General features: G+C 42.6%; 1 protein-coding gene across 1 annotated transcript in view; it reads right to left on the reverse strand.

Moving 5' to 3' along the window:
* Fbn1 (fibrillin 1) overlaps positions 1–22,761 on the reverse strand; it is a 209,270-nt gene that overhangs the window by 27,730 nt on the left and 158,779 nt on the right. The window contains exons 36-48 of the mRNA XM_031371746.1: positions 21,832–21,954; positions 21,335–21,499; positions 19,543–19,611; positions 19,324–19,449; positions 18,332–18,454; positions 17,510–17,668; positions 16,556–16,627; positions 13,514–13,639; positions 10,418–10,540; positions 7,431–7,556; positions 5,241–5,357; positions 3,375–3,503; positions 2,497–2,616 (exon numbers count right to left, since the gene is read on the reverse strand). Of these exons, the coding sequence (XP_031227606.1) occupies positions 2,497–2,616; positions 3,375–3,503; positions 5,241–5,357; positions 7,431–7,556; positions 10,418–10,540; positions 13,514–13,639; positions 16,556–16,627; positions 17,510–17,668; positions 18,332–18,454; positions 19,324–19,449; positions 19,543–19,611; positions 21,335–21,499; positions 21,832–21,954 (1,578 nt within the window). The remainder of the gene's footprint in view (positions 1–2,496; positions 2,617–3,374; positions 3,504–5,240; positions 5,358–7,430; positions 7,557–10,417; positions 10,541–13,513; positions 13,640–16,555; positions 16,628–17,509; positions 17,669–18,331; positions 18,455–19,323; positions 19,450–19,542; positions 19,612–21,334; positions 21,500–21,831; positions 21,955–22,761) is intronic.

The raw sequence follows: 22,761 nt of genomic DNA on the forward strand, positions 1-22,761 counted from the left end.
GAAATCCGCCTGCCTCTGCCTCCCAAGTGCTAGGATTAAAGGCGTGCGCCACCACCGCCCGGCTGTCTTTATAGTCTTAAATTGGGGCTGTACTGTATTGAGTAAAATTTTAAAAATTATATACGACTGTCTCTTGGGTCATGTAACTCTCTTGCTTCACATTTGTGTAGTTCCTCCTACAAAGTACATTTACATGACTTTGTTCCCACCTAAGGGGAAGACAAGAAACTAACTCCAGTATCTTGCCTTAACGTTGTAACTATCATGCAACAGATAATCTAGAAATAAGCAATCAAAATGGTTATTTTCTCGCACAATGCAAAATCAGCCTCCTCATCTGTGAACTTGCAGTGTATTTTTCAGTTGTCATTTTCTTGGGGGATAGGGTTATCCATGAGTTTGAACTATTCTTTGTTGAATTACTTCACTCTTCGACTCCTTCCACCACTACATCTCCCCTTTCCTTTAATGCTCAAATATTTCCTTTGGGAGGTTGCTTTTATTGTTATTATGAATCTTTTGTTATTATATACATATATTTGCATGTGTATGTGCAAATGGTGTGCGTGTGTGTGTGTATGTTTGAAAGTGTGTGCATGTGTGTGTATCAAGGCCAGTGGATGGCTTCCTAGATTATTTTCCATCTTATTTATTGAGACAGGTTCTCTTAGTTGAATGTAAAGTATGCTGGTTTGGCTAGTCTAACTTTCCAGCTTGTTCCAAGGATCCCCTGTCTCTACCTTACAAATGCTGGGATTATAGGAGGGCCACCAAACTCACCTGGTGTTGATGTGGGCACTAGAGATCTGAACTCAGGTCCATACACTTGTGCCAACTGAGTCATCTCCCAGCCCCATTTCTTTTTCTTATATTAAAATTTAGCTTGTAGGTACCATGTTCTTAATAATAGGTACAGATATAATAGAACGGGCACATTTTATTGATCATCTGTGGAGTTATTTTTATTTCTTTGTATTTCCATTCTATTTATTTGGGGGAACTTCTGTAGTAATCATGAAGTAAATTGAATCAGTCATGAAGGAAATCAAATAAGTGCTTGCGAGATGGCTCAGGGGTCAATGTCCTTGCCATCGGGATCAGAAGTTGGTCCCTAAGCCCTACATGATGGGAAGAAAATACTAACTCCCAGGAGCCATGCTCTGATACCCAGCTCACACACATATGCAGGCATATGCAAACATGCACGCACATACACACACACAGAAACAGATAAAATAAAGAAATGTTAAAAAGAAACAAAAGAGTGTCTTGAGAGATGAACCCGCAGTTAAGACTACTGGCTGCTCTTCCAAGACAGCCCTGGTTTGATCTCTAGCTCCCACATGGTGGCACACAATTATCTCTATTATAGGAGATCTTCTGCCCTCTTCTGCCCTCTGTGGGCACCAGTCATGCACGGTGTACACACATGCATACATGCTAAATGTCCATGTACATAAAATAAACGTTAAAATAAAACAAGAAAAGAAAACATCCAACAACCCCTTTAGACTTAATTTTGATAAAAATATTTCTACTTAAAATATCCCCTCTGGAATATGGTATGAATTGGATTTATAATAAAATTTCTCAATGGTAGCATTAAAAAGTAGAAAACTCAAGTCCATTGCAATGACTGGAAGACCCGTTTAAAGGTAGCAGTGTGAACTATGTGACTTCATGGGAATCCACCGACCCTAGTTAGTTATGAACGTTCTTAAAATGGCTATTCTTCACTTAGAAATAGAAAAGGTGAAAAACCACACAAACAAACAAACAAACCCCAAAACAAAATAAAATAAAAAACAACAAAAAAAAATAGAAAAGGAATCTGTGCTGAGATTAAAAGGAGTGGAATGCTCTACAGCTCACAACACATTTCTAACTCTCTATTGCTGAGGACATCATAGACAAGCCATAATAACCTCTTTCACCCAACCATGAACGTGGGCAGTTAAAGAGCTTAAGTGGGCATGGGAGTATTTTTACTGTTAACAATGGCCATTTAAAACCATGTTGCCGGGCGGTGGTGGCACACACCTTTAATCTCAGCACTTGGGAGGCAGAGGCAGGCAGATTTCTGAGTTCAAGGCCAGTCTGGTCTACAGAGTGAGTTCCAGGACAGCCAGGGCTACATAGAGAAACCCTGCCTTGAAAAACCAAAAAACCAAAAGACACCAAACAACAACAAAAAACAAAACAAAAACCTATGTAGTTCAGGAAGACCATCAGTGGGACCTGACATTGTGCTGAATCAGAGTGCAATGGAAAGAGCCAGGGCCACCAGAGCAGCCTGTGCACAGAGGAAATCAAAGTTCCTAATGATTAGAACAAGAGCTGTTTTTTTTCTGTCTTGACAGAGTATGAGGTCATAAGCCATAGTCTGTGAGTTAATTTTAAACAAATAAACAAAGTATTCCAAACTGAAAATGCCATCAGGAAAATTTCTGATTTCAGAGATTCTAGTCAATGCTCAACCCCACCAGCAGCCCTTACCTTCACATTTGTCATTCTGTAGACTATACCCAGGTGGGCAAATGCATCTGTAGGAGCCATCCAAGTTCTGACAGGTTCCAGGTGCACATTTCCCAGGATCCAGAACACATTCATTGATATCTGCAGTGAAAAGGAAACCATAGAGAGGTCCCTGTTGGCATGGTTGCCATCGAGCAGTGCAAACTCAATCAAACACACCAGAATCAAACTGAAGAAGCACACAGAGGTCACTAAAAGCCACAAGTCTCCCAAAGAGGGAAGCAAGGCCATGACTTTAAAAGCTTTAAAAGCTTCCCAAGGGATGCAACACAGCCACATCTTAATCCACCTGCCACAAGTAGAGTATTCCTAGAAAAGTGTACCGCACGACAGGTTACTTAAAAGATTAAGCGAAGTAACCTCTGGAGGGGTGTTTTGAGCAAAATATAATAAATCAGAGTTATTAAGCTTAACATTTAACAGTTAAAATGTTTTCTGTGAGTATAACCTGATTTTTAAACTAAGAAGGAAAATGACTACCTGTATGCATTAAAAAAATAGCAGTGAGGTTAGAATGCAGACTGTGTGATTCTGTGCTAGGCCTCTGGGAACAGTTTCTCAGAGACTATTTTCCTTCTTTTTTCTTTAATTTGAGGACTTTCATAAGTACACTCCATTTGCATACATTTCACCATCCTCCGTCCAATTCCTCACCATTTTCCCTCCACACCCCTCTTGAATTCATAACTTCTATATTTATTTTTGTGCTACACACACACACACACACACACACACCTAAGCCAGTTAACATCTCCCTTATTAGCACGAGTTATAGCAGACCCTTTAAGGTTGGCCCGTCCATCTCAAGCTCTCAGGGACTTTCTGAGCTCCTCACTCACCTACACAGGTCCTGCCGTCGGGAGCCACCTCATAGCCTTCATTGCACCTGCACTGAAAGGATCCCACTGTATTGACGCACTGGCCATTTCTGCAAAGGTTCCCATTTCCAGTTGCACATTCATCAACATCTGAAAAAAAAAAACTTCATTATGTTCCAAAGAAAATGTCAAACTCCCAGCCATCCTTCTAATCTTCGGTGGCCTTTGTGGCCTCAGCCAAATATAAGAAATTACAATGAAGGTCTGGTTTCAGCCACAGACCAAGCTGTAGGCACCCATCCAAATATAATGAAAAGATTACATTATCATACTAAAACTGGTAATTTGCATGATAAATTTGTAGCAGTTTTGCTTAGACTTTGTATATTTTTGCCTTTTTACATTTATTATTCAAAAAATTTAAATAGTATACACGGGATTAAGTTTCATCATGGAATTTTCAAACAAAATTTGTTTTTTGTCGATTTTCTGCTCTACCCCCTGGCTCCCTGTAGTCTCTGCTCACCCCCAGACCTCTGTTTGCTTTCATTACTAACTAATATGTCCATCTACCATCTCCATGATTCCTTCACCCCATCTCCACCTTTCTGGTCTCTTTATTTTAGATTAGATTTTTGAAAGATAAAACTGATTTACTGGATACATAATTCAGATGAAGTCATACTATAGTATTGCAACTAGAAGTATTTAAAATTAGCTTCAAACTCTATATGTTATTGATTCATTATTGCTTCTTAGGATTCCTTTCCTATATTATTTTTTAGTTGATTTAAAACAATAGGTTTTCACGCACACAGCCTTGCATCTTGCTCACATTCACATTCCTAGTATCCCTCTCTCCCAATGGTCCCTTCCTCAGCCCAAACATTCTTCCTTCTGCTTCATGTCACATGGATGCATGTATGTCTTATATAGTACATACATAAAGCTAATCTAGATTCTGCACCTGAGAGAAGATGCCTGTCATGCCTTATAAGGAGGATCTTATACACTTAATAAGTTGTTTATTTGAAGAGAGGGTGCAGAGAAGGATCTAAGCAAGGCTTCCCCACTCCTCCGCGATCATACAATTTACAAAGACTTGCTTTTGTACATCTTTTTTTGATTTAAGTTTTATTGCATTATGATGAGAAAAGTTACATGACTTCAAATTTATCTGAATTTGTTAACATGTAAAAACATACTTTAAGTAAATAGAATTAAATCACATTCTTGTTTCCCTTTTGTATCCCAACTCCTCCCAGAGACCCTCCTTCAATACCTGCAATATCTTTTTTGTCATATTCTTTAAGATTTATAAAATGTTATAATAATAAAAATGAGTATTATAAAAGTTGTTTGCTATAAAACAACAATCAATTTAACAGTCTTATGTAGATGCTTGTCTATAGCAATACTGAAAATACATACATTTTTCTCAATATAAATTTTAAATAACTCCAAACACATTAACTGTGTATTTCAAGATAATACATCACTACTAGTATTTTCTTAAATGAACATAGATATATAAAGTCTTTTCATTTGTTTGTTTATTTTGTATTTAGTAGAGCTTAAAATCTTGGCTCTTCTGTGGTACAAGCCACTTTTGTACATTTTAACCTAAAGCATTTATCTTGAAATTTATTTAAAGTAGATATAGAGATTATAGCTGCTGATACACAGATCAATAAAGGTATCAGAGTTACTAAAGTTGACTTTCAATTAACACGTTATATTTGATAGTCACGTGACCAACTGTTAGGCAAAAGATTGCATTCTGGCCACGATACAGATGCATGACGTGGTGACCTCCTGCATGATGTGGTGACCCCCTGCATGATGTGGTGACCCCCTGCATGATGTGTTAACCCCCTGCATACTCACCTATGCAGTCATTGTTGTGAGATAGTATGAAGCCATGGTTGCAGCGGCAGTTGAAGGAGCCAATCGTGTTTCTGCAAGTCCCATTCCCACAGGCGTCTCTCTCACACTCATTTATGTCTAGGAGGAAGAAAGGCCAGAGAGGGAGACACAGTAACTAAACAGGAAAGTGGTTATGTTGTCACGGATGTTGAAGAGCAGTCGTGGCTGCACAGACTGTCCCAGGAGGCTGGAATGTTCAGTCTGACAGCATCAGCCTGGAAGCTGAGGTGAGGGCCTACATCTTGGAAGTCCCGAGTTTCCTCAGTTGGCGTGTGAGAGGAGGCAAGACAAGGACATGAGGACTGGACAAGAAAATTATTCTATTTGCTTCTCAAATTCTCCACCCTTGTCACTTTGCTCGAATATTTTCACTTGAAAATGGAAAAACTTTGGTGTGCATCTGGACTTTCCTTTGCCACACGTTGTCACACTTCAGCTTACAGGATTCATGCTCCATGTTACCCCAAGGTCGTGAGTCAGCAGGCTTTGCTCTGCAATCAGCAAGCGAACTCCCCTCCCCAGCTGAGCTGTCACCTTGGACATGACTGCTTTCTCCCACCAGTGATAGCTCAGCTATCCTCCTGAACTCAGCTAAGGGATAAGACGGTGCTCAACCTGGCTTACTTCAGAAGCTCTGGCATTGCTTGCCTTTTTATTTATTGGCATATGACTTTTCTCTTTGGTGCATCATGATGCTTATTTTGGCAACTTACATATTTTTGAATTTTTACCAAAGCAGCTAGCATCTTTCTTATATACTATATTAGGAGGAAGTAGAAAAGAGAACACTGGTACCATTGGCTTGAAGAGGGAGGCCAGATGGGCCAAGGAGAAGGGAGAGGATGAATGGAAAGAGACACCTGGGGAGATCAAAATGCAGTTGTCAAAGTCAAGACTGCCTCTTTCAAGTCTGAGACATCAAGATAATGATTTGTAATTCAGATGGAGAAATTATTACTAGCTCCCTGGTACCTTGAATGTGGAATGAGCATTACATCCAAATAATGAGTCACTGTCTCTCTTCCAGCTGCCCAAGAATTAGGAAGGCACAGCAAGACTGTCATGTTCATCCATAGCCAAGAGAGGGAGACTGAGAAACAGTGGGGCAGATTCTTGTGGCGATGCAAGGAAGGGTCAGCCACTCTGGGACGAGCCAGGATGATTAAGGAGTAGGTTAAACATTGCTCATGGGTGGACCTAGTTATAGCCAAAGGCAAGTGCTTTAAACAGGGCCCTATAAGCTGTTCTTCTGATATAAGTTTGATTCATGGCCTTAAAGACCCTCAAAGGTCTAGTGGATGCAACCTTAAGTCAGAAAAGGAGGATTGTTAGATGATTGTGAAGCACTTCAACAGGACCAAAAAGCCGAGAGGATTTGAAACACTGTGTTTTTCTTCCTCTTTTTTTTTTCCCCCATAGGAAAAGGATCCCTGTCCCTACTTTGTAACAATTTTCAATTTGCCTTTGAAGATTTGGTATAAACTGGACACCCTTCTCACAAAAAGTGTCCATACATTCAAAGACTGAAGTCTGGTCAGGCAAATGAGCCCACATAAATACTACCCAAAGCCACACGCTTACCCATGACCGATGTGTGCACTCTCACGCATGGACTGATGCACACTCTTCCCCATTGAACAATGCACACCCACCCACCCATGGACTGATGCACACACACACACACATACACCCATGGACTGATGCACACACACACACACACACACATACACCCATGGACTGATCACACACTTCTCCATTGACCAATGGACACCCACCCACCCATGGACTGATGCACACACACACATACACCCATGGACTGATGCACACTCTTCCCCATTGACCGATGCACACCCACCCACCCATGGACTGAGGCACACACACACACACACACACACACACACACACACACACACACCCATGGACTGAGGCACACACACACACCCATGGACTGATGCACACACACACACACATATGCCCATGGACTGATGCACACTCTTCCCCATTGACCAATGCACACCCACTTACCCATGGACCGAGGCGCGCGCACACACACACACACACACACACATATACCCATGGATCGATGTCCATACTCTTCCCTGTGGACTGATGCACATCCACCCACCCATGGACCGCTGAGCTCACACTCACCCAAGCACATGGTCTGATCCGCATTGGTTTTGAAGCCGGTGTGACAGAGGCAGTAGAAGCTTCCCACAGTGTCGATACACTGGCCATGACTGCATATGTTCGGGATTTCTTGGCACTCGTTTCGATCTGTAAACCAGAAGCATCCTAGGTGAGACACTGTACACATCTGCACATTTTCTTAGATGGAGACTTGGAACATAAAACAATTGAACAAGTTACCTCCAGGCATTGCTCTCAGAGCTAATCCTAACTCGAAACTGAAGTAGTGAAGCAGACACCGGCATTCTCTCTAGGTTTTACTTTGAAATCGGTCAGATCCTACTTTCAGAGCATTAGTACCAGGTGAACCAAAAGGGAACAGCTCCCTCTACCAAAGGTATCTTGAAAGAGGAAATTAAAACTCAGAATGGGGAGAAGTGCTCTCTACAGCACCTAAACAGTATTGAGTGGAATTGATAGCTCTACAGTTTGGTGCCAAAGATCATGGGCAAAGGCTTTGAGGCATCTTTGGAAAATTTATAGTAAAGTCAAATCTATCATGTGTATATTGAAATGGGACGCTATTGTAATTGCATAGATGCTCACGGTTGGCCTTATTCTTGCTCCTTCAGCCTTCATTCCACCTGTTTTAGTTGGAAATTCAGGCTGCTTGTCTTCTGGGTCTACAGAACTGTTATCCCAGAGCAACATGGCTTAACTGTGGCAGAGATCATGGCCATCTCCAGGCAGAACCCATCAACTGAGACACTGTCTCAAGAGTAGGAGTGATTGGGATTACCCTGCCCCAAAACTGTGGCTAGTCTATATAGAAAACAGTTAACAAATATCACCATTCTCATTTGAGAAAATTAAATGAAGAATGGGTGGGCAAGGAAAAAGGGAGTTTTATTTTTTTATGATCAGAAAAGGGAGCTTCCCTTGAGAAAGGTCAGTCACCATCTAACTGTCTAAGAGGCAGAGTTTTAATTCCCAGGAGAGCATGTCTGCGGTTTCCCGAGAAGTTTGGGGTAGGGAAAGGATCCCAAACTGAAAGAGGAGAGATCATAAGACAGTGGCTGGGGATGTAGCTGGGAAAGGCATTTCTACAGGGTAGGATTTGCTACTGAGGTCAGACTGGCAACTTGAGCATCACCATCAACAGCAATGTGGAGCTAGGACCACTGTGATTTGGAGTTTTAAACAACGTATGTATGGATTCAAATCCAAATCTCATAGGACGATATTTTTGTTTTAAAATACGGGCAGAGAGAAATGCTTTGCAACCTGTCTGAAAACTACCAGGATAGGATGAGTGCTTAAAAATGGTTTAAAAGAGTTCTAAGGTAGGATGGCAGCCTGGCATGGTAGCCAACAACTGCAATCTCAGCACTCCAGAGCTAGGACAGGAGGAGTGTGAACTTGAGCCAGCCTGAGCTAAAGAGTAAAGATCCTGTCTCAAAGATCAGCAACAAAAGCAAGATGGGGATGAAGTGATTTCTAGGATAAAATCTTCAGCCCGCGCACCCATGCTTTCCCTGATAGTACCGGGGCAGTTTAGGTTAACAATCTATAAGAAAACATAAAAGGACTTGAGCTGTAGTAGGCTGTAGCTGATAGCCTTTTGCTGATCTATAAATGGCCCAACTTAATGGCCAGAGTAAACATTCTACAATGGCACACTCAGGGTGACCAGCCAGTCTTTATTTTAACTGGCCACCTTTTACCCAGCTCCAGAGAAATATAACTTGAAAGTAGAATGCAGGGAAGTGGAGTTCAAGCCCAATGTCACCGGGGGATTGTGCTTCATATTGGCCAGGGACTCATTTTTCCTGTTCTGTATCTTTACTTTTGGGATAATCTCAGCTCTGTTGATGGAATGCTAAATACTTACACATGCTCCCTTAAACTCAACAAAACAAATCTTGGTTGGCAAAGTGATTTTTTTTTGTTCTGTTCTGACACCTTCTTCCTACCAAGGTTTCATTAAACAATGGAAAATATCCTGCAGAGAGCAGCACACTTCCTACCACCTAATCACAGTTGGCCAAAGGAGCCAAGGGAAACCTTAGCATGGTTCCTCTTGTGTCGTTTCATTCACAAGTGCACAAAACCCAGGAAACTCACTTGGAAGTGAGCCCTGGGCAGGGTGGTACACTCTTAAAAGTACAATGTCACTGTACTGAAGCATAAATGAAGACCTGCCCCAAGTATTAGTTTGCCTCTGAACTCTACACAACAGACTGAATTTTCATGTCACTAGCTAGAAAAACCAATGTATGGCCAATGTAAGTGGACAATATACTCTCTTCTTATTTATACCACATACTTACTCTCTTCTTATTTATACCACATCCTGACAAAGTGGACAGCAGACATTCCTAACCTCTGCTTACTGTAGGTACTGCGGAGGTAATGAGATGGTCAAGATTTGCTTATTTGTTGTCTTCAGGGAGTGATTTTTGTCAGTAAGATGTTTGGGAAGACAAGGGTGCTGTGTGTGTGTGTGTGTGTGTTTGTGTGTGTGTGTGTGTGTGTGTGTGTGTGTGTTTGTGTGTGTGTGTGTGTGCATGTTCTACATCTATTTATGCAGGAAGATCTGCTCCTACTTGAGTAAAAGAATCTAGCACGAGTAGAAGATATGATGAAAACTTTCCCTGTCGACATTAGGTAGAAGCTAATAATAATGATAATCATCATCATCATCATCATGAACACTGATTAGATGACTGTGGGCTTGTGTATATGGGTAGTGGATATTTCTGGGTAGGGTAGAGATATAGGGACTCATTCGAGTAAATGAACTCTTTTTTGCTTCGTGGATATTTCATTTATAAGGAAGGCAAAAAGCTAAATGTTTAGCTATTTTAACAATTTTCCTATTTTTTTCCTCTTTAGGTACTTTGAGTTTTTCAACCTACATCCTCACTTCTATTCCTTAGCCTTAGACTCTCTAAAGAAGTGCAGATTCAGGACCGTGACAGAGATGGCCTCTGAGTGCTACTACATACCATTACATTGACCCGTGGAGGTGAGGCGGTAGCCAGGCTTACAGTCACAGCGGTAGCTGCCTGCAGTGTTGATACATTCCGCATTGCGCTGGCACACAGGGCCATTCTGACACTCATCGATATCTACAAGCAGAAGAGAGTTTATTTCAAGGGAGAATAGAGTCTGGCAATACATATTTTCTTATGATACATATTTTCTTATGATGGCTCAATCTTTTGAAAAGATAGCAATGGGTATTTATAGCAGGTTCATTCCATAGTGGCAAGACCTTGAAAGCAGCCAAGATGACCTTCAGTAGGTGAATGCATTATAAATACACTGTGGTATATAAAGATGGCAGGATATCAGTCAACATTGTAGTGAGCTGGCTAGCTATAGGAAGACATGGGAGAAACCCACTTGTGGATTAATAAGCGAAAGAGGCCATGTGAAAGGGCTCTATAATATTCTGATGTCAATATCTGAATTTTTGGAACAGGCAAAACTATGGGACCAGTAAAGAGATTCATGGCCGCCAGGGCTTAAATTGGGTCCGGGGATGGTGGGGAAGGACAGGTAGATAAACCCAGAGGAGCTTTAAGGCAGAGAAACTATGATACAATCATAGTAGATATACATCACTATAAAGTCATAGTAGATATATTTTTCACTATGAATTTGTTCCATCACCAGGAAGTACAATACCATGGTGGATCCTATTCCCTAGGAGATGAGACACATAAGGCTCAGGAAGGAAAAGAGCTTCTAAGACTCAGGAAGTCCCAAGGTAGAAAGGCAAAAACAGTGCCTGGGAAGAGGAGACTCTGGCTGATGCCCAGCCAAGCTGCCAGTTGTTCAGGAAGCCACTTTTATGAACCGTCCGCCATGTTGGGGTATGGGAGGCTTTTGGTGATGTGGCTGCCTATGGCCATCCACGCTCCTGTATGGAACCACTCATCCACACAACTGTACATAACTCAGAAGACTGACTGGTCCACTAAACAAGACCATGGAAAAACTGCTTCTTTGATATGCTGTAAGTGCCCTACCTGGAGTGAAGAGGTATTTGTTCAGAGTTCCCCAGGAAAAGCCACAACAGAAATACATCCGGCCTGCGCTTGTATGGTGGGAAAACCTGAACGCGGCTAGTGGAGCTTCCAGGACTGGGAAGGTGGCGTGGACTGCACTTCTCTGTGCAGGAGGCCCACAAGCAGCATGCCAGTGTTATGATGGACACAGCATCACCTCACCCACTAGTTCTGCCCTGCTTGTAAACTCTGAAGAAACAGAGTCAACCATGCCACATTAGAAGCCAAGTGGTGTGACAGGCAGGCACTTCTGTGACATGAGAAACTAACATCTGCTCATGCACTTCTTCGTGGAAAGTATAAATATGGAAGTCCCTCAAAACATTCCTGGAATCCACTCCAATTTCAGGATAGCCAAGACATGCGTGAAGTCAACCTTCATTTTCTGATTTATTTTGACAGCTAAGAATGTGTTGGGAAGCAGCTGAGTGTATTTAAACACTCACCTCGAAGACAAATAACTCGTGAAATGGAAACCAAAAATTGGAGCACTTAATCTTCTTAATGTTCTCTGAATGTGACTGTTTCTTGACACCTTTATAAGCAGATAGAGTGGGCAGAGCATGCTGGGTCTTCCCCGACAGCAGGGCTCCTTGCTCTGGGCCAGCAGGCTTTCACTCCCATGTCTGTTGCAAGGTCTGGGTTGACTTTGTACTCATGGGTGGCCTTCCTTGCCTATGTGTCCTGGCCAAGGGCAGTGTTTTTGGCAAATATAAGTGGCAAAGGGGAGTATTTGGGTAAGTATCTAAGGGGCTGACAAATAGAGAGAAGAGAAAATACAAGGGGAAAAAAGTAGCAGGCATTCTGAGACATGTACCAGGAGGGAAAGAGTACAGCCACGAGGAAGACAGCCACGAGGAAGACAGCCACGAGGAAGACAGCCACCTCTAGCATGATAAGTTCTGCTGTTCCCTGTTCTTAAAGCAGTGCCTTCTCTGCAGGAACCGACTCTTGATGGTTCCTGGAAACCCCACAGCTGGGCTGTGGTCTGAACTGGCTATCTCTTTAAAGAGTCTTGTACTGGCTATCACCCCTGCCCACAACCCACACAACAAGCAGGGCAAGTGATGTGTGCCCAGTTGGCCACAGTGGTTGAAAGCTGGCAAGAGAGCCCAACAAGTACGTGGTTACTAATGGAACATAACTCTACATGTGGATTGTAAACGGTCCCTAATTTAGAAAAAAAGGTTTGTTAATGTCAAAATATTGACATGTGCGCCATAACCCATGCTCCAAGGGGTGACAGCCCTTTCTATAATGTGTAAAATTTGGCTAGAGGCCCACCACTCGAGCATTAAGCAGAAACTGACTCCAGTTGCTCCAGGGAGCATGCCATATTTAGTGTGCAGCAACGTCTCTTCCACTAAAAGGTAAAAGAGTGCCATCTTCCCAATGGAGGAAAAGTAGGAAGTGTTACAGTGAACACTGGGACTCTCAGGCTGTACACACGGCCACGGGAGGGAGGCAACTGGAAGTCCATGTGCAAGCCAGCATTTTCCATATCAAATCGGATTTGTTGTTGCCATTTAGAATTCTCTCGTGCATTTGGAATATTGGTTTTACCATTGTTTCCATCGGGGGAAGCAGCATCTCTGTTTGGAAGAGAACACTGACTTTGACATTTAGTTTAAGATGGCCATCCTCTTGTGTTTGCTTTGATGAGAGTGATGCAAAAGCAATCTATTTGATACACCCGGGAACCCAAAGCTCTTCCCTATCAGCTGGGAATCTGATATACTCTGTGTTGGGGAAGAGGTTCTAGAATGGACAGCTTGGTTTTCCCACTGGGAGTTGATGAAAAACAAAACAAAACAAAACCTCATGTGGGTCTCTACCAGGTGCTTTTCTTAATGAGTTAATTTTTAAAATGATATTTTTGTCAACTCTAGTAGACTTTCCTACAGTGTATTTTTCTGTTCTAACTCTTGAGCTGAGGTTCCAGTGTCATAGAATTGTGGCAGAATTTGGCAAGGATGTTAAGCAGCTTGCTAGTTGCTTCATTTGTAGATGGGGCACAGTCACACTTACCTTCACAAACCAGTAACTTGTCATTATAGAAGAATCCCACTGGGCACTCACACCTGAAGCTGCCAACCATGTTGATGCACACTCCATTTTCACAGACCCCAGGGATCTCCCGGCATTCATCAATATCTAGAAACAGAGAAGCCCCTTGTAAGTGACAGTGTGGTCCATGATCCTGTGCAGGCTGAGACAGGATTAGAAAGATAGGCACTCATGGGTCTATGTGGAGCCCATATCTTTTGGGTTGAGTTTTGTTGCAAAACATCCAGTTTGTAAGGTAGGGACCACTTTTGAATCTATGGAGCCACATATACACCAGATGAGGAGGAGCTGATCTATGGAGCCACATGTACACCAGATGAGGAGGAGGTGATCTATGGAGCCACATATACACCAGATGAGGAGGAGCTGATTGAAGACGTGATCTGCTCAAAGGAAGGCTATTGTGATAGACTCTGTTTCCTAGGTCCAGAGGGTTGGGCTTGACTGTTTCTCCTGCATGGCCCCTCTACCTGTTTGTCAGAGTTTGACAGGCCATGTCCAATGGGCAGGCATGTACAGTACAGGCTACCTCATGAGTGTCTAGTCCTGAGGCTTCTGTCTTTCTACTGAAGCATTTGTTTTCTTATAATCAGGAGGCTCTGCAGGATATTTTCTTTCCTGAGATGTAAGGGGACAGCTGTGGGTTAAGGTAGGATTTATAAGAACAGCAGAAACTTCAGAAGAGCACACCCTGAAACAACAACCTGTCTGTCCAGGGCCAGTTTCCAAGAGTTTGATTTTGTTTGAAAGCAGACTGACCTTCTTAATGGAAAACACAGCTTAGTTTCTCCAAGGGAGACACAGGCTGTGGAACTAGAAAGGGATCACGGGGGGAGAAGGGTCTCAAGGGAGGTGGAAAGGAGGGGAATGGGATACATAGAGCAGGAAATCAGGAGTGAGGCTGACTGGAGGGAGGAAGGGAACTAGCCAAGGAGGCAGCAGTGGTGGGGTGCAGGGGCAGCAGGGGTGGGGTGTAGGGGCAGCAGGGGTGGGGTGTAGGGGCAGCAGGGGTGGGGTGTAGGGGCAGCAGGGGTGAGGTGTAGGGGAGAGGAATGGGCAAGAAGCACAACTGTCCTTGTGTATGGAAAATGTTGTGATAAAGCCCATGGTTTTACATGTTAACATAAAAAACCAATTTAAAAAATCTCCAAGGGTATAATTTCAAAACATCACTATTTTGAATAGAGGTAATTTTGACTTTTGGCACCAATGTTAAATAGCCACGTGAGGTAACATCACAATTACATTTTATCTGCAAACGAAAATCAATTTAGAATCCACTTTTCTAGTCTAGATTAAGCCATGAAATAGGGCCACACACATTTGTTAATTCTAAATAGACATGATATATTATTACCCAGCTTAGCAAAAAAAAAAAAAAAAAAAAAAAAAAAAAAAAAAAAAAAAAAAAAACTAGACCGAGTCAAATCTCCAGTCATTGTTAGGCACAAAACAACAAAGGGATATTATTAAATGTTTTTACTTTCTTTTCCTGTCTGGATTTTATTTCCACTTGGAGAAGTTTGTATTTTAGGGTGAGATTGATAAACATGCTATATGGTTTTAGACTCACAGGAATGGACTTTCTGTTCCAACAGTTTTAAGGCCTTTCAGAGGAAGGCTATAAGCTCAAATAGAATAAGGCTTTACTTTGTTGTGGCAGAATTTGGTAACACTAAGTACATTGCTAAACACCATGTTTCTAGTTGCCCAGAGCTAGAAGCCAAGAAAATTGTGAGTCAGGACTGGGTTCTGGTCCCAGCTCTGTTACTGATTAGCTAGGTGGCCTTGGGTGAGTCCCTTCCCTTTTCTGGGCCTCTGTCTCCTCCGCTGGAAAGCAAGGAAGTTGGACGGGGAGGCTGGAGGTCTTCCCAGGTCTGCTAGTGGATGGCGCTAATGCCATTTCAAGTCTTTGCTGATTGCCAACTGTGGGGGCCAGGCCTTGCCGGGTTACATGCCTGGACTGCCCATGGAGACCCATTACCATTAGAGGCCACTTAACTCCCAATCACAGATTCTAGACAGATTAAAAGATGTTTGGGAAGGAGAAAAACGGAGCAGCTAAGGCCAGGTGTTCCATGCCAATGTCATTTGGCAGTTTTTCTTTCCAGACCACGAAGTTTCTTTGGATGTTGACTGGCCTGTGGAGTCATATGGATTTGGCACTAAGAATGCCTGCTGATTGCTGGACCAGGCCCTTGCTTTCTTAAACAAGGTCACTGGAAAGGCTGATGTGGATTTCAGTTTTACTTACTAGGAATAAGGCAAGACAAAGCAAGTCGCAGTGTCTGCTACCAGCCGCAGCCGCAGCGGCCTACGGGGCATCTAAGGATGGCTATAAATCACATCATGAGGAAGAGGATACCTGGAGACCGCATCAGCTTCCACTGACTTTGGTAGTATTTGCTTCTAAACCACAAGGGCACGGTCTATGCTGGCTAACCTCAATCCATGGCACTTCTGAATCTAGTACAAGCTGCTATCCTACTACAGGGTCTGCTTCAGCTCCCACATGAGACCTCATACTGAAAAGACTTTTAGAAGAGACCCAAAGAGAGGCCAAGAGAGATAGAGTTGATAAGCAAGGGGGCTTTGGTTAACCAACCTTTATAAAAGAACTGAAAAATCAGGTTACACTTTAAAAACTGGGGTAATTGACATAAAATCCAGTATCAGCTGGCCCTGTCCTCACTTTGTGGACACCTAGGGCTGGATTCACTAAGCTTGATGGCTACTTCTTGAAAAGCTTCCCAGACCCCCTTAATCATGAGCAGTAAAGACATCTATCTGTCCATTAGGTGGTGTTGCAAAGGGATTCACACTATTTTAAATGAGATTTACTACTTGAAACAGCTTGAAAGGAAACATTCTTTCCTTTTCAGAAAGGGGAAAAGCAAACCTAGGAAAACAATGGTGTATCTGCACCCCACTTTTAACACAGAGGCAGAAGCGGAGGACCCCTTCCCCCCAATCATGCTCACAAGGACACAGGCTCCAACTCACCCACAGGTAAACCTGTATAAATGTCAATCACGAAGCCTGGCCTCTGGCTTCCACAGAGGGTAGCAAATTCATCTGCAAGAGTTAAAAAGAGAAGGCACAGAGGTCAGGGATGAGCAAGAATCCACACACAGAGAAACAACAACCGTAACACTTAGGAAAATGTATCCATCAGAAAACACTGCAGATGTAACATTGCCTGTAACACAGACACTGAAGGAAAAATGGCCTCCCAGCTGACAACAAGGGAGAGACAGGTTTCCCTGGCCTCCGTCCTGGTTGCTGTGTCTGGCTTTCATGTGGATTCTCTACTTGCCCACTCAGATCTTCCCACGTGCGTGGCAAGTGATTTTGACACAGAGGCTTCTCCCTGGCCCAAGACTAGATTTAAATTAAAAAAAAAAAGTTCACCTGTTTATCATATTCATTTCCCTGATGTTTCCAGTGTTTTAATTATGTTGTGGGAACTCTGAAGTTATGCTAGCAATGTTTATATTTTTGTGATATATTAAATTTACTGGTCTGGTTACAAATTTGGATATAAATTAGGAAATGTACTCTCTGTCACTTGGTTTTCCAGCAGGAGAGAACGAAGGCAACTGAAAGGTCAACGCTCACCTTGGTAGGTCAAGTTTTCTCTCTGGAAATAAAGAACATACCTTTTCTTTCTTTACTAGGACTGATTTTTCTCTAACAATTTCTTTCTTTCTTTTTTTTTTTTAAAGATTTATTTATCTATTATATGTAAGTACATTGTAGCTATCTTCAGACACTCCAGAAGAGGGTGTCAGATTTGTTATAGGTGGTTGTGAGCCACCATGTTGGTTGCTGGGATTTGAACTCAGAACTTTCAGAAGAGCAGTCAGTGCTCTTACCCACTGAGCCACCTCTCCAGCCCCTTCTCTAGCAATTTCTAGCGGACTGATCTACCACGGTAGGCAGGAAGCTAACTGTCACCTGTGCTTGGGATGGGACACTGTTCACAGGGTTTGTTCCAGGCTCTGCCGATGTTGTAGGAGCAACAGCACATCTTCTTGGTCATGTTGAACAGGAGTTCTCCGTCACAGGTCTGGTTGTCTGCGTAGTAGTTTCTGTAGCATAGACTTCTTCTCATGTCTAGAACAAAGGAGAGCAAAAGGCCCGGTGATCCCATGGGATCTCCACATCCCAGCAGAGCACAACAGGAGACTCAAAAGGCAAGGGCATGTGGTAATCCAGCTATGGTAAGAGCAGAAAATGGTCATGCACCCAACTTCTCAGCTACCCACACCGCTACAAGTGCCGTCCAAGCGAGGCGCTTGGAGAAATGGACTCCTGCTGTTCTGTGCCACAGAATGAGGTCATTACGAAGTGAAGTGCAGCATTAGCAAACTTCACACGGCCCTCCACCCTCTCTCCTTGTAACAATCCTCCACTGCTATTTGGCAGGGAGTCTCTTATTTCCGATTCAAGATGTTTTAATGCTGTAGGTCAGTGCTGTAATATAATTGTAGAAAGACACACCTATAAGTCAAGCGAAAGAAGTACTATTAAACTGTTTGGCATCTTCCAACCCCCACATTTTAAAGAAAACCTTCAACCAACCCATGCCACACACACAGCCGCGAAAATGCCAAACCTATGGGTTACGAGGAGCATGTTGGAGGCGGGGTTTTATCTCACTGCAACAGTTCAGAGGAGGCAAGCACTGCGATTAGCAGAGCAGCAAACACCATTTGTTTGACTGGCCTTCGCACACACGAGATCAAGCCCACACGCTAGAGAAACATTTGGACTCACCCATGCAATTATTTCCCCCATTCACTTGCATGTAGTCTGGAGGACAAATGCAGGTATAGTTGCCAACGGTGTTGTAACACGTCCCCGGACCACAGATTCCAGGAGTCTCACATTCATTCACATCTATAATCCAAAAGAGAAAGTGTTAATGTGACCACGAAAACAGCCCTCCGGAACGGGCGGACATTCAGTGCCAGTGTGAATGTTGACAGTAAGGAGCAAAACTTTTCTATCTGGAGGGCCTGAAACCCAGGTATGAACAGGAGGTCCTCAGCCTGTGGACGTCTCTTCTCTAGCTCACATTTTCAGTAAAGGTTTGCAAAGGAGCTCATGCCTTCTGATACAAATGCTTAATAAATCAGTCCTCGTGTTCTCCAAAGCACTGAGAGATGGAAATGGGGTGAAATCATACCTGTCAAATATACCTCAGAAAGATAATGACATATCTCATATGTTCATAGATATAATCTAAGCTGAAGCCATCAGTAACTGCAACAGGGCAGGTCACGGGAATATTTGTTAACCGTGAGTCTGAGTACTAAGTCTTATACACCATGATGTTCAAATAATTCTTATAGAAGAGATCTCTTTCCTAACTGTGAATCCTAGATGTGGATGGAGTCCCCTCAATCCCCAACCCCCACCACAGTTCTGGGGCTAATTGTTCTCAAATTGAAAAATGGTCAAAATTCTCCATCTTTAAAAAGGAAAATGAGGCCATTGGCTGTATCATAAAGACAAAGGGAGGCTCTAAGAGATGCTCATCTGAATACACTTGTACAGGTGACAAGTGGCTAAGGACAAGAGGAAAAGCCTAGAACTACCCTGAACACAGAGATAGGATGCATGCTAGTCCAGTGAAAATGGAGTTTTCTTAAGAACGTGGTTTAGGTCATTTGGACTTTGAAGCCATGCTGTTGAGCTCAGTTGGTAACTGTATCCTGGTTGGGGGGCTGCTCAGTCCTCAACATATCTTGCATGCAACCTCTTACCATCACACACTCGAGTGTCTTCATTCAGATAGTAGCCAGTTGGACAGCGACACTGGAAGCTGCCAAAGGTGTTGATGCACTTCCCCCCTTGGCACAGCCCTGGGAGCTCCTGGCACTCATCAATATCTGTAAGAATGAAAACAATGCATGCCTTCAGGACTTGAATGAAACGGAGAGCACCCAAAGATGTTCTTGTTAAGACAAAGGAGAAACCCTTACCTTCCAGTATAACGGTGATGGGATTTGGGCGAAAACCTTCTCCTCCGGGGCAAAGAATTTTATATTCAGCTATTGAAACAAGAAGTTCCATGTGAGTTCCTCTGAATTTAGAACTTCTAAAATAATATCTTCAGGAGAAATGCGGACACATCTGACTGACCATGTTAACCTTCCAGAATCTTCAGCTCTTATTTACCCATTTAAAGCAAGCAAACATCTGTCTTACCACGCATGGGCCATTCCCCAAACACAAGCCCACTGTACTGATCTTGGAAATGCATGGTTACTCTGGTCACGTATTCTTGTGAGATATTTTATTCTCTATTATCCATCACTACCTTTTAAGAAAGAGTTCCTCCCCATTTTTGTTTCCTGTCAACTTCACTCCATTTTGGTTATATTTAGTATTCTTTCCTGGGTGTCCCCATTTCCCCTAATAATGACCATCAGCTCATCTCTAAAACCCTTTCCAAACAGAGTGCAGGAGATTCATTGTTCTTGTTTTCAACCTGTTGCTATTCTTGGTGTCTAGATAGTTTTCTTACTCCTTGGTGTCACACATGTGATGTTAAAATCTTGATTTCCACGCAAATCTAATTTTTTTCCCACATCTTATCTCCATCAAGTCATAAGGATTTACATAAAGTATTTCTTCCAGTGCCATGTCTCAGAATGTGAATAAAGTGACCGAGTCCCATAATATCATCCTGAAGAACATGAGACTTGTCCTTTCATAATTGTCAAAGTCTTCCTGTACCTGGCCCTTGCCCTGGCTTTATAAAACCACGTGGATTCAGATATGTTCAAATTCCCATTCTAGTTTGAGCTGTTGACTTTTTGCTAATCATTATTATTCTATAAGGCTGAATTCCATATTTGCAAATCCTAATCTGGGTTTGCCCTCAATGGCACTGGGTGTCTTCTTCTTTACTTTTCTTCTCTTCCTTCTTAGGGCTTCTCCTTACTCACGTCATATTCTTCTTCAATGAATAGCTCAAAAGTTCACAAAGTGGTCAGCACCCACTTTTATCTGTAACTAAACCCTCTCTCTATCTCTGAAGAGGAAAGAGAAGGTTGTTCCTGCCAGGCTGTGCCGGGTGAGATATTCTAAGATACTAGTCTGGCCAAGGTCACACCGCTACCACTCAAAGAGTCCCAACTTAAACCTAGTGTGTATTTTCTATCAAACGTAACTCTGAGCCAACTCTTCTTCCTCTGTGGTTGAGGCCTGTGCTGAATCAGAGCTCTTATGTTTACGTCCCTTTCTACCTAATGGATGTGCATTCCCGGAAGGCAGAATGCCAGCTTTCTACTCTCAACTTATTTGATTAATATTTTGAGAAGTAAATAAATGACCATTCTTTAAGAAATAAACCAACATTCATCCCAATATGCGGCCACTTCTGGTTTAAATCAAAGTGTACAAGACAGAAGTCCTCCTTTAAGGAGGTGTATCCTTTACATCCTTCAAGTTGGATTCTGAAGCTTCCATTCACATACACTTGAAAACCTAGCCCTGGAAATACTAAAGTAATTCTAACTTCTTCCTGGGATAAGAGACACTTCCTGCCCTATATAAGCTTTTAAGGCAAGCCAGAGAACTTTTTGGATTCCCACATACTGGACTGATGGGATTAATCTGCCTTTTCTATCCTAAGACATCCGAAGGCCAGTGTCATGAAGACACTAGTGGCTTCTCCTTTATGGATCTAGAGAGAACTGGACTGAGATGGAGCAGAAGATGTACGTAGTAGTAGTTGTAGTTGTGGTAAGATGGAGGATGTGCACTTACATGTGTTCACAGGAGGACACAGCTCACATGGGGTTCCCCAAGCTTTACCCAGCGAACAACAGCAGGAAGCCTTAGAAACACCAACTCCGATTTCATTGCTGCAGGCTGTATCTCCATTGTCTCCCCGGGGCCGGATATCAAGATAGCAATTTCCAGAGCGAGTATCTATCATACACAAATAAAAAATGTGTCAGGAACATTCTTCCTATTAGAGGGATAAGAGGGGTTAAGAGTCAACTCGTTTTTTGAAAGTATTTTAAAAAACTCAATTTAAATTTTCTAAGAAGCTGAAAGCACACAAGAATATATATATACATATATATGTATATATATATGTGTCATTTTCCTTCAGAAAAGAAAGCTCAAAGCACACAACGTGTTTGAGAAATATTTACATTTTTATGCTATCACTTTTGAAAACATAAGAAATGGAATATTCAGTGATGGTTTTAAATTAATAAACAGTAGGTGTCTGGGAAAAGTTTTAAGGATCTTACCGACACAGCCAACTCGAGTTGGATTCAGCTCAAAATCCGGAGGACAGTCGCATGTGTAACTCCCCGGAGTGTTAACACAGTTCCCACTGATGCAGGTGGTTGGATCCAGACATTCATTAACATCTACAGCCAAACAAATGGGCAGAATTACCCAGCATCCTGTGTGGACTGATGTCATCAATGGCAGCAGCACCTAGTCGAGGGCTCCTGGCAGGAAGTAATCAACTCCTCCATCATACCTAGCGATGCAACCCCCCTACTTCTGAAAGGCCCCTCCCCAGCAGGGAACTATGTCACAGCCTTTGATCAAACCCCCACCCGCTGAACATGTTTAGCCTTTGAATTTGTCATCAGAATAAAATATAACTTTGAAGCTAAGAAAAATATTCCAGTCCAGGTAACTAATGGCAAAACAATGTTTTGACCTCGGTCAACCAAAATTTCAGACATAGGTTTATAAGAACAATACATTTAATATGTGTGGTGTGTTATTTTTTCAAATTAGAGCAAGACGTCCCACAGTCCACTTTGGAGCAGGTGGTCTCTGCTATCTTTTCTGCACGCACATGTAGGAGGCTTTGCGTGTTTCTTCAAGCTCATAAAGAGCCCTCCCTGCCCCGATGCGTGCTGAACGTCTATTTCCCTTTTGGCATCTCTTCCAAAACTATGTACAACATTCCAGAGACATAGGACATGGAGTTTTTTGACAAATTCTAACCCTGTACAAACCTCTTCTCTATTTTTAATGCTTAAGAAATACATCAAACTAGATAAATGGCTTTGGAGCAGACAGCCCGGGGAATCGGGATGCTTGTCCTGGGGTGTTTCCTGTGGTCTGAAAAACGCTGATATCCTCCAGGGTGAGACCTGCTTTTTCTGTGTCTTGAGTAGGAGGGTGGTCTAAGAGAGAAACTTGCCATGACTACCAGC

This window comes from Mastomys coucha, unplaced genomic scaffold (genome assembly GCF_008632895.1).
Source record: "Mastomys coucha isolate ucsf_1 unplaced genomic scaffold, UCSF_Mcou_1 pScaffold15, whole genome shotgun sequence".
NCBI lineage: Eukaryota > Metazoa > Chordata > Mammalia > Rodentia > Muridae > Mastomys > Mastomys coucha.